General features: G+C 33.4%; 1 protein-coding gene across 2 annotated transcripts in view; it reads left to right on the plus strand.

Moving 5' to 3' along the window:
* The window catches only part of oafa (OAF homolog a (Drosophila)), a 37,736-nt gene extending 25,037 nt beyond the window's left edge, over positions 1-12,699 (plus strand). Inside the window, exons 2-4 of one of the 2 annotated variants that reach the window (XM_695363.11) lie at positions 2,472-2,606; positions 6,751-6,931; positions 11,706-12,699. In XM_695363.11, the coding sequence (XP_700455.3) occupies positions 2,472-2,606; positions 6,751-6,931; positions 11,706-11,974 (585 nt within the window). In that variant the 3' untranslated portion in view covers positions 11,975-12,699. Of the gene's footprint in view, positions 1-2,471; positions 3,818-5,115; positions 6,528-6,750; positions 6,932-11,705 lie in introns of those variants that run through there. The other variant, XR_012390834.1, reaches the window with a different exon arrangement.
* Positions 12,700-14,936: the final 2,237 nt, after the last annotated feature.

A 14,936-nucleotide genomic window follows, 5' to 3' on the forward strand; every position in this document is an offset into this window, starting at 1 on the left:
GAAACACGGCTCTGTGTTCAGTAAGTCTCCTCTAAAAGCCAGAGGGTGCTCTTATGCAGATTTATAATTGATATCTGATAATCCATATCATTTACAAAAATTTAAGAATTGTCACTTTAGTTTTTGTTCTGAATCGTACCTGAACAACCAGTCAGTGCTCTCTCTTTCACCATCAGCTGACACTAATTCTACATGATGAATATGGGTATATGCACAGCTAGTGTTTCTTCCCATACTGGTGAACAGTTGATGTGACTTTTTCAAGTTATTAGGTTCGTTTTACAGCATCGATGTTAAAATGTAATTAAAATACAGTCAGTTAAATAGACTTAAGCGTTCATTTAGTTGTTCAAGTGTAAAACGAGATAAAAGACTGTGTAAGCGCTAGCGCTGTCATGATCAGCAGCCGAGTGCAGAAATTCGATCAAAAATACTGGGGTAAAATAAATGTTCACATGGTGTCCGTTACATTTTATTCTTCCATGGTGGGGCATCGCACCAAAAATCATCCCGCCACGGCTACATTATAGCATTACATTCAAAACATTCAGTCGTTGTTGTTTTTTTTAAATAGTGGGTTATAATCGCACCAAAATGTATTAAAAAGTAAGTGAATTTTAACAGTGCAAACTTTTCTGTAATTGTAGTAGTGCTGTGAGTTATTTGTTTAACCCTTAAGGTGACATGCTGACTGACAGACTGACAGGTGCGTGATATGTGAGGCCAGCAAACACAACGTAGCTTTGAGTTAAGATGAGCAGTTTCCATAATTATACTTCATAGAACAGGTCTAAAGGTCTGCATACAATGACTTTATCTTGCAGGAGGTTATAGCCGCTCTGTAGGTCTGTTGGATTCATAAATATTCTTAGCAAAATCAGCAATGTTTATTTGAGAGCACACAAGAAAATGCTCTGAGCAGCGTATATTTGAGGACGTGCAAGAAGCGTTGTGCGCGAACAGAGAAAATCGGCGCACAGGCAAAGAGATTCGCATGCTCGTATTACATGAATGCGATCTCGACTTGTAATACTGCACTCACGACATTTGTCATTGAAATAACGCCATTGGTAGTTGGTAGATCTGTGTAAAAAAGGCCTGCTGCCACAGCTGGAGAAAAACCTAGAGGAAACACTGTGTTCATATTTGAAAGACATGGTGGGGGAGAATGGAATTTGATGCAGTGCTTCTTGCACATTCTGAGATCCATGGTATATCATATATCATTCAGGCAGTGGAGATTTTTAAAGAAAACAGACCTTAAACGCTGTCATTTTGTAACTACATACAGTTCACCGTAAGCGTTTGACCAAGGCTACTTAAAAATTAAAAGTCTCTCTGCATACTTCTGCATATACCCTATTGGGCAAACTCCCACCATTGTGAGCCCAACGAGAGGCAACATGTGGAACATGCCTAACAAGCACTCATCAGTGGCCTGATACTGCCCACTGGCCAACTGTCAGCTTTGTGTGTTCCACCTTGAGCATAAAACCCAAAGCTTTTCTAAAAAGCAAATTCATATTAACTACTGTAATTCCATATCATGTTTATATTGAAACAATCATATTCAAGTTGATATTAAAACAATAAAAAAAAGACTGTTGTAGCACAAAGGTTGCATTTATTCAGCAACATTAGTTAGAAACAATATAATCAGGACTCGCGTTTGAGTTATTATAAGCACACTACAGCTTTTGTCTGCCACTTTAATGCTGAAGCTTATAAATCAGGATGTATTCTGACTGGCTGCCAATTATTTATTATTTATCGGGTAAAAAAACAACAACATTTTGATTCTGATTCCAGCATTATTTTTCCCTTCATGTTGTTAGTTGTGGTGTGGATGGAAGTGTGTGCTGTAATTGTGGTGTGGAATTCCCTATTCTCATATAATTAGAATGTAATTAAAACATTATAGGTGCCATTATGTTATTATTCTTAGAGTGAACATGCCTTTAATAAATCAAGGGCAGAAATTGAAATGAAATTATAATTGCTGTATTTTCCAGAATATAAATATTTTGTTTAATTTTCTGGAACGAGAAATTAATGTCAAGCATGCAAACTATGTGCAAAGCGCACACACATTTGGAAAGGATATACGAGTTTCCCAAACACCACAGTTCAGTCAATTTAAGCTCAGTCTTTCATCATAAATGGTGTTTATAATGAATTATATTTCTGTTCTGAAACCTTTAAAGTTGATCAAATTAAGTTTTTAGCAATGCAACTTATCAGAGATTAAGTTTGTTATTTATATTTGTGGCACAGACATCTACAGAATATTTTTATGAAATACGATCTTTACATAATATTTGAAAGATTTATGCCATAACATAATGTATTTTTGACTGTTGCCGAAAATATACCCGTGCAACATTAGACTGGTTTTGTGGTCAAGGCTTATGTATTATATTCCCTAAGAAGTAGCACAACAGAATGCTGACTGCATGTTTTTTTGCCCTCAGGATGTGAAGATTTTCCGAGCGCTGATTCTGGGAGAATTGGAGAGAGGGCAGAGCCAGTACCAAGCGCTCTGCTTCATCACACGGCTCAACCACAATGAGATCATCCCCAGTGAATCCATGGCCAGACTGAGACAGGTCAGTCCACCAAAGTCTGATGACGGGGCAGGAGGAAGTCATTGGGTGGAAAGGCTTGGGTTTGAGGGAGCAAATTATAGATGCGCTAGTCGACAGGCCAGAAATCTTATATATTCTGTGCTCCAAAAGTGCAACTGGCTGTTTTTATTTTATTTGACTGATTTCAGAATCAGAATCAGAAAGAGCTTTAATGCCAGGTATGTTTGCACATACGAGGAATTTGTTTTTGTGACAGAGCTTCTACAGTGCAACAGAATTACAGAGACAGGACAATAAACAGATAATAAATATATAAAAAAGCAGTAAGAAGTGAATGCAAAATATACAAATAGACAAGTGTGTGTAGAGCTATATTACTATATACAATGTTATATGTGCAGCTGTTATGTGCAAATTGGCATGTAAAGTGTGTTGTTAAATAAGTGTATGTGTGTATAAAAGTGTATGGCAAGTAGTGATGTTTGTTCCACAATTATTCTGCAATGGCTTTATAGTACAACATTCTGCCATGACTTTATAGTACAACTTGTCTAAACAGATCTAATTTGCATATTGCAGTGCAGTCAATAGTCGAACACCCACAGAAAAACACAAGATGTTCTGCATTTACTAGACAATGGATATCTTATCTGAGGCAGACAAAAAGTTAGTGTCCAAATTTCACATTGTGCAAGTATAAAATAAACATTCTGTATTTGTTACATTTGTTAAAGTAACATATAATAAATGTTTATTTCATACTTCCATGATGTGATGATTTATCGATCAGATACCTCATCAATTAAGAGACAACACTTCCCCTGCAGTTGACAAGTTTTTACTGCAATCTGTGTTTTAGGTGTTTTACGGTAAGGGAATCTCTAGCGCAGGGGTGTCCAAACGCGGTCCTGGAGGGCCGGTGTCCTGCATAGTTTAGCTCTAACTTCCCTCAACACACCCCGCTGGAAGTTTCTAGTATACTTTGACAGAGCTTGATTAGCTGGTTCGGGTGAGTTGAATCGGGGTTGGAACTAAAATATGCAGGACATTGGCCCTCCAGTACCAAGTTTGGACAACCCTGCGTCTAGCGGGACTTCAGTGTCTACTGGGTGCAAAATAGAAGATGATCAGAGAAAGTGTATATCAGAACACGTAAAAAAAAAAAAAAAAAAGAGTTATACAGTTTTCCTTTGGCTTACTCCAATTTCAAGTTTGTACTTTTATTAGGGTTTGCATATTTATCAGGGCTCGAAATTGCGACCATTTTGGTTGCATATGCGCCCGAAAATTAATCTATGCGACCTCATAATATATATGGGAGCATTAGTGCGACTGCAGATAATGGTTGCAGTGCGACCTGTTTTGATTTTTTGTAAAAATGTGCTGAATCGCTCTTCCCTGCCGCTATATTGGTTTATATAAGCCGTCAATCACGCAAGGTATTCCGCTGTCAGATGACAAGGAAGGAGCTTTTATGACCACGGGAAATGCAAACGGCTGAAGAGTGAAAACTTAAAGCACACAGGTTTGCAAACCCCACCTAATATATATTGATCCGCCAGCTGAGATCAATCGAGTACCTGCTTTTCGGAGAAGGTGCTCGAATCTCGATGCGTTGCGTTCACTGCGTGTTCAGCGCAAATGTCCGCTAAAAGTCAAATCTAATACTGTACATATCATCACCAAAGAAGCTCGCCTTAACTAAGTTTACACTGAAACTGCGGCTCATAACAAACAGCGGTATTGCGCCGGTGGTCACCGCAAGAATCCTGCTTAATCTGCTCATAAATTGGGTCGGCTGACTCGCCAGCTTTTCAACTAACACAGAAAAATGAAAATCATCTCAGACTGAACATTTTAATTGACACAAACTGAAACCAAAACTTTTAAAGAGTGATAGAAGTGAGACTTTACTTACTTTCTTTTGTCTATTCTTTCTTGAGGTGTATATATAGGCAAAATTGTTTTATTTAGTTACTGATGACTGCTTTGTAGCTTTCAGCCTTGAATTTAATTATTTATTATAATCTTTTGTTTGTTTTGTAGCAGAAATATTATTTATTAAACTGACATGCATATATAAACAGCAGTACAAAATAAATATTTCTTACTGCAGCGCTTCATTTTTGTTTGATGCAAACTATACATTTATTTTTCATAAATAACAGACTTTTTATAGCAGAAAACTTGCATTCAAGCACATTCAAGGCAGCATGATGATGACAAATGTAATTCATTGTTACTGTTATTGTCATTTTCATCATCATTAATATTTTATATTTATTTGACATTCATTTTGGAATTATTGCACACAAATATCAATGTCATCTCAGCATTAGTTAGATAGTTGTTTCTGGTTTTTGTTAGTCCTAATTGATGTTGTTTTAAAATACAATAAATCCCTTAAAATACAATTTGCAGTGGTGCTTAATCATTTTTGGTGGGTGCTCCTAAATTTTTTCTGATGCTCCTAAATTTTTTTTATAAGTTGGGAGCACCGGTGCTACCAAGTAAAAAAGTTAATTTCGAGCCCTGTTTATACATGAAATGAAAACACTTTAGTGGGAGTTATAAAAAACACTTTAACGTCAAGACTTTTGAGCTTAGCCTGCTTTAGTTACAGCTCAAATCTCAAGTGATTGCTTGTATTATTATGTTTCAATTATTCTGAAAGCTTTGTAAGATGAATATTAATTTAATCTCACAAAAAATAAAGGTTGAAAACATCTATACATGATGTATGCTTTGCATTGAATATTTCAATGTACTTTTATGTCTATTAATTTTATATTATGTGTGGATGTGTGGATGTTTTTGAAAAAACTAAAGAAAATGCAAAATACTGAATTGTTTGTGGGGGATTTTTTAAGCATCTATAAGATCCCATTATTATTGACATTTTTATCAAAGTAAACGAACTACAGAGGAAGTTTGATAGTATTGTTTTCTGCTGAATCTTAGGACATGCTGGACTATTTGAAAATGAACAAGCCGCCAAAACAGCCCTTGCCGGAAAGCTAATGGAATCCCACCTTCAGATTTAGGGCCTCTAATAAAAGGCTTTATTCTAAACAAATGGCAGACAGAATAGTATCAGTGCTCTGAAAAGAAACTTTTTGAAATTAATTCAAAATAGGAAAAAAACTTAAGACTTGATGAGATTGTTTACAGAAGACTGGACACACGAGACACATTAACATTTACTCAAAGAAGAACCACCCCCAAAATGCCAATATTGCAGTAGAAACCAAAAATGTATAATTGTAGAATGCCCTATTATTAATGTGGTCAGACAGCAATTTTAATCTGGAGAGACTTTAAATTAAATATTTTTAAATGTGAATCCTCCTAAAATTGTACAATTTTTATAAAAAGTAAACCGTAAAATGTTTTAGATTTTTATCTCATCATATATAATTATTATTATTAATTATGTATTTTATCTTGTGTATTATATATTGCTGTTGATGACTTTTAATTGTTAGAATATTTTTATAAGTCTAGAAAAGTGGTATTTATAAAATTTGGTAAACTTGGATCAGTTTTGAGCCATGACATAGCCATAGAAGCTGAAATGGTAATAAAATCTACATTTTTTCTCTCTCTTAAGCAACTATAAGAGGAACTCCTGTCCTCGGAAACATTTAGATGTTATTTTGGTAGATGATTTCCATACCAGCGCTACTCGTTTGATTACAGCACTACTGAAATGACAGAAAACTGTTATTCCTGCTGTTCTTTTAGCACCACCTAAAGGAAGAGTTTCCATTTGCATTTAATTCAGCTTTTAATCTTTCTGTTTTTTTTAAAGCTAAATTTCACAAAGCTAATGTCATATCATTGTTTTACTGTGTTTATTTTTTAAATAATACATTCTAATTTAAATTTAATAAATCTGTGTTGGACTCCCTCAATTTGCTTTGTAAAATAAAATTGTGTCACGATCGGGGTGTTGGTTCATGTGTTAATGTGTTGCATGGGAGTGTGATGTTTTAAATGGAAGATCTCAGAGGAAGCAAGGCTGTAAAGGTCTTTGAGTATTTCCTAGGAGGGCAGCCAAGGCCTTAAAGGTGTGAAAATGAATAAAAGGTGTGATGAAAGACTGGAAACATTTCTAGAACTACAGTGCTAATGCTAAAATCTTTCCGTTTTATTATTTTTGCAGAAAAATCCCCAGGCCATCCGCACAGCAGAGGAGAAGAGAGGCACTGAGATGCTGAGCATGAACGTAGCGGTCAATTTGACACGGACCTGGCAGCTGAGTGCCCACATCCACAACATGTGCAGCGTGGCCCATGAGGCCGTGTACACGCGCGAGGCTGATGTCAGACACTGGCTGGACCGAGGCAAGCGTGCTTACTGTGACCCTTAATTACAGCCTACCAAACCCAGCATGCTTAAATAGAACTCTGATTGACATATTGCTCTCTTCAGATTTTAACCCTATTATGACTGACGTAGCTAACAGTAGTAATGTTTTTGTTCCTCTAAAAGTGCATTTGTGACCACAAAACCAGTCACAAGTTTCTTCTTTTAATTAAGATTTATACATCAACTGAAAGCTGAAAAAATAAGCTTCTTATTAATGTATACTTTATAATAAGACTGTATTTAGTAGAGATGCAGGTATTTAAATATCTGAATATTAAGGGAATCACTTTTAAAGCTGTCTTAACTTAGTGCTTAGCTATGGACATTACCATGGCTAATATATTTACAGTATAATATTTAATATTTTAATATTCTAACAATTTTTGCATGATTTTTCTGTCTTTTTAAAAATCTGTCAAGCTTTCTGTAAGTTTAACAAGACCACTTGGAATTTCTTAGTTTCTTAATCTCTGGGATTTGCAATTGAGGTAGTTAAGTAAAATTAAGTATAAAAAAAGTTATTCTGTAAACTACTGATTACATTTCTTTTAAATGTAAAAAATAGAAAATAAATGATAAATAATATTGAAACAAATGATAACATGTTGTTAATAATTTTTAGAATTCAAAATCAATGTTTAATCTTTAACCCTGATTTTCAATCACAATAAAGGACAAAGTTTTATTCTGAAGTGAATAAAATGAAAAATTCAGTTCAATTTAAGTTTATTTGTATAGTGCTTTTCACAATAATTACTGTTTCAAATCAGCTTTACAAAAGGTGCAATTGTAATGTTATTGCATTACAATTAAATTAAGTTAAAGTTACAATCAAATATAAGCAGTGGTGGAAAGAGTACTGAAAAATCATACTGCAGTAAAAGTACCATTACTTGCACAAAAAAATGTTGTGCAAGTAGAGTAAAAGTATCTGCTGTAAAAATTACTCTGTGCATGAGTAATAAATAGCCCTTTTAAAAGTACTCAAGAGTAGTGAGTATTACTCCGTGAAAGGTTGATGCGTTTACATGCAGTTTGTGCATGTGTGTGAAAACGTAACATTCTGTAGTGCACTGTTTTAGGCCATTTGACATTTTCCATCATCTTCTCATCAGTGACATGCCATCTAAACCATCTCAGGGTGATTGCATGTGAAGATTTTGGACATCTGCTTGGACACTTTCCAAACAGGTCTTCAAATTGTTCATTATGATGCAAAAATATTATTATTTAATTAGACTGGAATCACAGGACTGTTTTTTTTCTGCTTTAGCCAATCCCCATAGACTAAAATAAATAAAGTAGTGACTGCAGGTTGAAGGAAAATAGTGCACTAAAAATGTACTCAAGTGAAAGTAAAACTTTACTTTTAAAACTACTTTGAGTAGTTTTTCTCAGGTATTAAATTTCCAATTACAGTAATTTGAGTATTTGTAGTTTGTTACATTACATCACTGAATAGAAGTTATTATATACAGACATAGTTAACCTGCAATTTTATTGCATATAGGTGATGTCTGTGTACATGTTTAATAAAGTGTATATGTGTATTAAGTGTATGTGTTGTCCTGGAAATGCTTGGTGGTTGGCATCTTCTGCACTAATGCACTAAATGACAATATACTAATTTGTGTTTTTGAAGAGTATTTCAGACAAACTTATTTCAACATTTTACTCTATTTAATGCAATTGAACACTTCAATACTCGATTTATGAAGACTACTATAAAGCAGTTTTAGTCATTTTCATAAATCATGTTTTTTTGCATATGTGCTCTTCAACGCACAACATAAAAGCATGACATGAAAATGTATGGAACAAAATCAATGCCTAAAGTCTTGAATTAAAAAGCTTGTTGAATATCACAAACTGAAAAAAATAATCCACCGTATTAACAAGTTCTTGCATTTTAATGACTTGAATTCCAGGGTTTGTATTTTTAGGTCCTGAAATTTAACATATCTGTATATTTAAGCTGTGAATATTTCAACGAAAAATATTTCAAACACGTTTTCATACTTAAAAATTCAATAATTCATATTCAATTTTCAGATTTCACTTACAAAATATTCAATACCCTTTAAAAATACGATGTATAATATTCAAAAGGTAATTTTCAGTTCATTTTATTTCAGTTCAAATATTCGCTTCCATAAATTCAGTGGATCAAATTCGACTGTTAAAATTTAACATTGCATCCGGGAACTGCAGGAAAAGCAATAGATTGCAGATTGAAGATCGCCAGCTGCTCTAGCTTTCACCAGCAGGTGGAGATGGAATGTAAGATTTTTAACCCAGTAAACAGGCGAGAAAAAGGCTATTAAAGGCACAAAAGTAGCATTTAATATTAATATCAATGTTTTGGACATTATAAATGATAAAAAGTATGAGTAAAATGAGTAAATGAGGTTTTAGTCATCTATATTTGCCCTTATGTAACGGAAGCCAGCTGGTGATCGCGTAAATCTCAGTTCTCGGATCCAGTGACAGACGTAGTTCTGCAATCTTATCGGAGCTTGTCTCCCATGCCGGCTCGCTCCCTGCTCGGACCGGTGCAGTTACTTGCACATAAACCGTCTTTTGATGAATATGATGTTACACATTGTCTATCTTTATTGACTCTTTCTTCCATAGACGCGAAGTATTATATTGACAGCTAAAGAATATAAACGTAAGAGAAACAGGAAAGGAAATATTATAATAATACAAAATAGATAAACATTGACAGGGCTAAGAACAATTACGAACAAAGATATTCAAAAGCAGAGAGATTTTATGAGAATGTCACACAAAACAGTTTACTTGGAACTGTTAAACAGTGTTCAGGTATGATTTAAGGTTGGTTATGGATGGGGCGTCTAATTTAAAATAATTTAACATAACGTGCGAATGCATTAAAGCAGCGTCTTCAGTTATTATTTAAACGCAACTATGTCAGGATTGGGATAGGTTATATAATTTCATTATTTAAATTATGATTGTTAATATTAATATTTTATGACATGTATTTGGGCTATTGCGCTTAAATCATCCGTGATTCTAAATTAAAATTTCTATTTGTAGCTATCACTTTGCTATCGTCTTTCTCTTCTTTTTTTCTATTTTTTGTGGTTCTGCCACGGTTACGTTTGCAAAATGTCTTTAGTTTGTCCAGAATATTGCTTTTCCACTAAAATAGAGACGAAGCAGAAGGAAAATGAATGAATTGATGAATGAATGAAATGATTGCAGAACTACGTCTGTCACTGGATCCGAGAACTGAGATTTACGCGATCACCAGCTGGCTTACGTTACATAAGGGCAAATATAGATGACTAATGTCCAAAACATTGATATTAATATTAAATGCTACTTTTGTGCCTTTAATAGCCTTTTTCTCGCCTGTTTACGGGGTTAAAAATCTTACATTCCATCTCCACCTGCTGGTGAAAGCTAGAGCAGCTGGCGATCTTCAATCTGCAATCTATTGCTTTTCCTGCAGTTCCCGGATGCAATGTTAAATTTTAACAGTCGAATTTGATCCACTGAATTTATGGAAGCGAATATTTGAACTGAAATAAAATGAACTGAAAATTACCTTTTGAATATTATACATCGTATTTTTAAAGGGTATTGAATATTTTGTAAGTGAAATCTGAAAATTGAATATGAATTATTGAATTTTTAAGTATGAAAACGTGTTTGAAATATTTTTCGTTGAAATATTCACAGCTTAAATATACAGATATGTTAAATTTCAGGACCTAAAAATACAAACCCTGGAATTCAAGTCATTAAAATGCAAGAACTTGTTAATACGGTGGATTATTTTTTTCAGTTTGTGATATTCAACAAGCTTTTTAATTCAAGACTTTAGGCATTGATTTTGTTCCATAAAAATGACTAAAACTGTAGTTATTTGTTTTATACTTGTTTTTTATTTAACAAATAACTACATTTTTAGTCATTTTCATGTCATGCTTTTATGTTGTGCAATCAAACTCTTTCTATATACATTTTAAGGAAATTATTTACATTAGATTTATTTCATTAATTGATTTTTTTCCATTGGATTTAGTACAAACTCTTAATCTAAATAATCATCTGACATTACAGAATACATTAACAATAAACTGCATGAAAGTTCCAATAAAACAGCATACAATCTAAATTTTGGAAAAGTATCCATAGCAAATCATTTTAAATGACCAGTAAAGACTCATTACAGTTATAATATAGGGTATATGCACACAAACTTTTAATTTCAGTCAGCCAGCCCCTGGGCTTCCAGTTAATTGCCATCCTATACAAAATCGCCACGTTTAAGATCTGATTTCTTTAAAAAACAGCGATCTTCACTGCCTGGCTGAGATACCTTATAAAATGGGTATCGGACCAAACAAGAAACACTACATTAAATGATATTTTTCTGTGCCTTGTCTTTAAAATATGGAAATTAGTTTTACCCCAATACTTTTCTTAGAATTTCTGCGCTGGCATGCTGCTAATGATGGCGTTTCCGTCTTTAATTGTTATGCTTTAACAACCAAAATGGATGCTTAAGTCTAGTTAACTGATTATATTTTAATTGCATTACAACATTAGTGCTGTAAAAATCCTTATGAAGCTGAAAATAGTCGCATAAAGCTCTTACCGGAAGTTCATCATTGGCTGAAAACACTAGCTGTGCATATAGCCCATTAGAGCGCATTTGCATTGGTCACATACAGTCAAGCTGTAATTAATGTGTTTTTTTTTTTTATTCTTCAGGCATGGAGAGCTCTATGTTCGAGCCTCAGGCAGTGGAGATGACTGGCCTGCAGAGCTGCGGGACGGTGAAGGACCTGTGGCAGCCCTGCTCCTGCAGCTACAACCTCAGACTGGAGTGGTACCCATGCTTGCTAAAATACTGTCGCAACCGGGATGTCTCCGGCAGGGGCAGCCCATACAAATGTGGCATCAAGAGCTGCAGCAAAGGCTACCAGTTTACGTACTATGTGCCACACAAACAGCTGTGCCTATGGGAGGAAGAGACCTAGAACCACATGTGCTTCACAAAAAATATATATATTTAATGTGACCTTCACCTCCAAGCCTTCAGACTCGTGCCTTTTGCGCAGAGCAGTTCAATAACGAAACTATGCTGGATAAGAGTATGGATGTAGGGCCAATTTTTTGTTTTTTTTAGCCTGGCTGTGCGTTTTCAGCTGGTCGGCAGTTTTAAAGCTCTTCCTGCTTTTAACGGCACCGTGGAATGAGTTCTTTTGACTCAAAGTGAGTTTGGGATGAGCGACCTGTGAATTAGTCAGTATATAAGAAGATATGATAGCTGGATCTCGTCAGGTTGAGTTTTTAATTTGTTTCCCAAAACTTGTATTATTTATTTTTGCAGTGGGAAATGATTGAAGCACAGCGCACATGTTCAGAGAAATTGTATTTTCTCCTTTTTTTTACTCTGATTCAAAGCACTGTATTGAATTCATGGTGGACGGACGTGCTTTGCTTAATGGTACATAAGTCGTGAGTCATTGTCCATTTCATACATAGAGATTCAGCCACCTCAAGTCTTAATGCTGCCAACAGTTTGAGATTGTTTAAGAGTACGTGTGTGTGCGTGCATGTTTTTATTTTATATGGATGGATTTGCCTTCATTACATTGCACAACGGTTTCATTTAAAAGGTTAATTCATCCTACATTTAAAAGTTTATTAGTTCCAACTTCATTTGTAATTTGTTAGTTAAATTAGAATTTATATACATATATATATATATATATATATATATATATATATATATATATATATATATATATATATATATATATATACATACATATATATATATATATATATATATATATATATATATATATATATATATATATATATATACATACATATATATATATATATATATATATATATATATATATATATATATATATATATATATATACATACATATATATATATATATATATATATATATACATACATATATTTATATATATATATATATATATATATATATATATATATATATATATATATATATATATATATATATATATATATATATATATATATATAAAATGTGTTTTTTTGCCCTTAAACCTAAAACAAATCCAAAAACCGAATGATTTAAAAACAGAAGAAGCAAAACAAAATTTAAATGCATTTAAATCAGGTCAGAGAGGCTGATGCTTGCTTGATGTGTGACATCCAATCAGGTTCATTCTTGTGTGTCACATGGCATGTTTGATCTTCATCAGCATGATTAGGTAAAATTTTATTAATTGGCAGCCTTTATTAAAAGGCTTAAATTAAATTTGATATAAAGAGATTATGTCTCCTCGGATGACTTTGATTAAATGGATTCGTGGAATTGAATAGTTTTTGATCACAACTATTAAGGGTTTTGGTGCCTAGACGTTTAATAGACGTACAAATCTCCCAGATTTGATTAAAATAGTCTTTATTTATGTTTCAGTTATCATGTGGGTGAGTAAATGTTGACATAATTTTTATTTAGTGCTGAACTAACCTTTTAAGGACCGGTTGGTTCAATATTAACTCGTACTTTGAAGTTGGGAACTGTGATAGTAACCAAAGCAAGTATGTTCTGATAAAGCAGGGTGAAAGATGAGCATTGTTCTGCTGAAATCCTGCTTAGATCTTCACTACTGTGCATCACCACTGCCCTCTGTTGGTTACGCGACATTACTGTCACTCAGGCTTCTTCATTCAGTATAACCTCAGTACATCCACAGAGCTGTGAAACCATCCCAAATACAGATTAACATCAATTTGTATGGTGTCAGGATTTCTCTGCTTCAGAAATCACTCACTCAAATGCACAGACTGAGCGCTATCATGAAGAAGAAGAGGAAATACATTTCTCCTGCAACTCACAAATCACTTCCTGTATGAATGTTTTACGCATAACATGCCACAGTTGACTCGGCTGTTGTTCATGGTACTAAAAGATTTTTACTGATTTATTTAATTTCCTTTTTTTGTTCAAAGAGATTTTAAGTGTTATGTTGAAAGTGTTGTTTGAGATTACACCTCCTTTAACCTCCCCACCCAACAGCCATTGTCTGGGATTCAAGTGCCTTGGTGATTCAGTTCAGTGTTTACTGATTCTTTTTAAGGATAAAAGCTGTTATGAATAAACTATTTTCCTATGAAAATGAATACGAGCATAATATGAAGTAATTTTAAATAAAAACTCTTCAGCAAAATGTCCTTTAACCTGTGTTTTTACTGTTAGAAATTTGCACTTGTTTAAAACTCTTTTTAACACTGAATGTAATAAGACATGTTTCTTGAACTTAAGAAAATGTAATATTAGACTGATTTCTGAAGGATCTTATAACAGAATATTGAATAAATGATATTGCAAAAAAATATAAAATTACTATTTTAAGTAATATTTCAGTTTATTTGTATTTACAACTATATTACAATTTATTGTAACAGTGTTAGTTACACTATCTGATCAAAAATATGTATACATTAGGGCTGCAAAATATATCATTTCAGCTTTGATATCGTAATGTGCGAGTCCACAATAGTCACAACGCAAGGATCTGCATTGTAGTGAGGAATATAGTTGACCAGACATTACTGTTAACACCATAGTGGAGTGATTTTAAATTTTAACCTTTGAGTAAAAGTTTATTGTTTCGTTTGTTTTTAAGGCCTGGTTTGTAAGAAATTTGAGCAAACTTAAATATTTGGGCACAACAAATTAAATGTTTGTAAATTTGTACTCTGTAATTTGTAATCTGTTGATGTATTTCGATACAATGTAATATGTTAATAATCATTCATTACAAAAAAAATCTATCATTAAAAATAACAGATTTTTTTTATTATTATATTTTTAATTATAAAATACTTTCAGTTGCTATGTAACTTATGGAAAATTTTTATTTTTGGTTATTAAATGTCATGTATAATACTTACCTTTTTTGTGAATTGTTTTGTTTTTGGGAA

Source organism: Danio rerio, chromosome 15 (assembly GCF_049306965.1).
Source record: "Danio rerio strain Tuebingen ecotype United States chromosome 15, GRCz12tu, whole genome shotgun sequence".
Taxonomy (NCBI): Eukaryota; Metazoa; Chordata; class Actinopteri; order Cypriniformes; family Danionidae; genus Danio; species Danio rerio.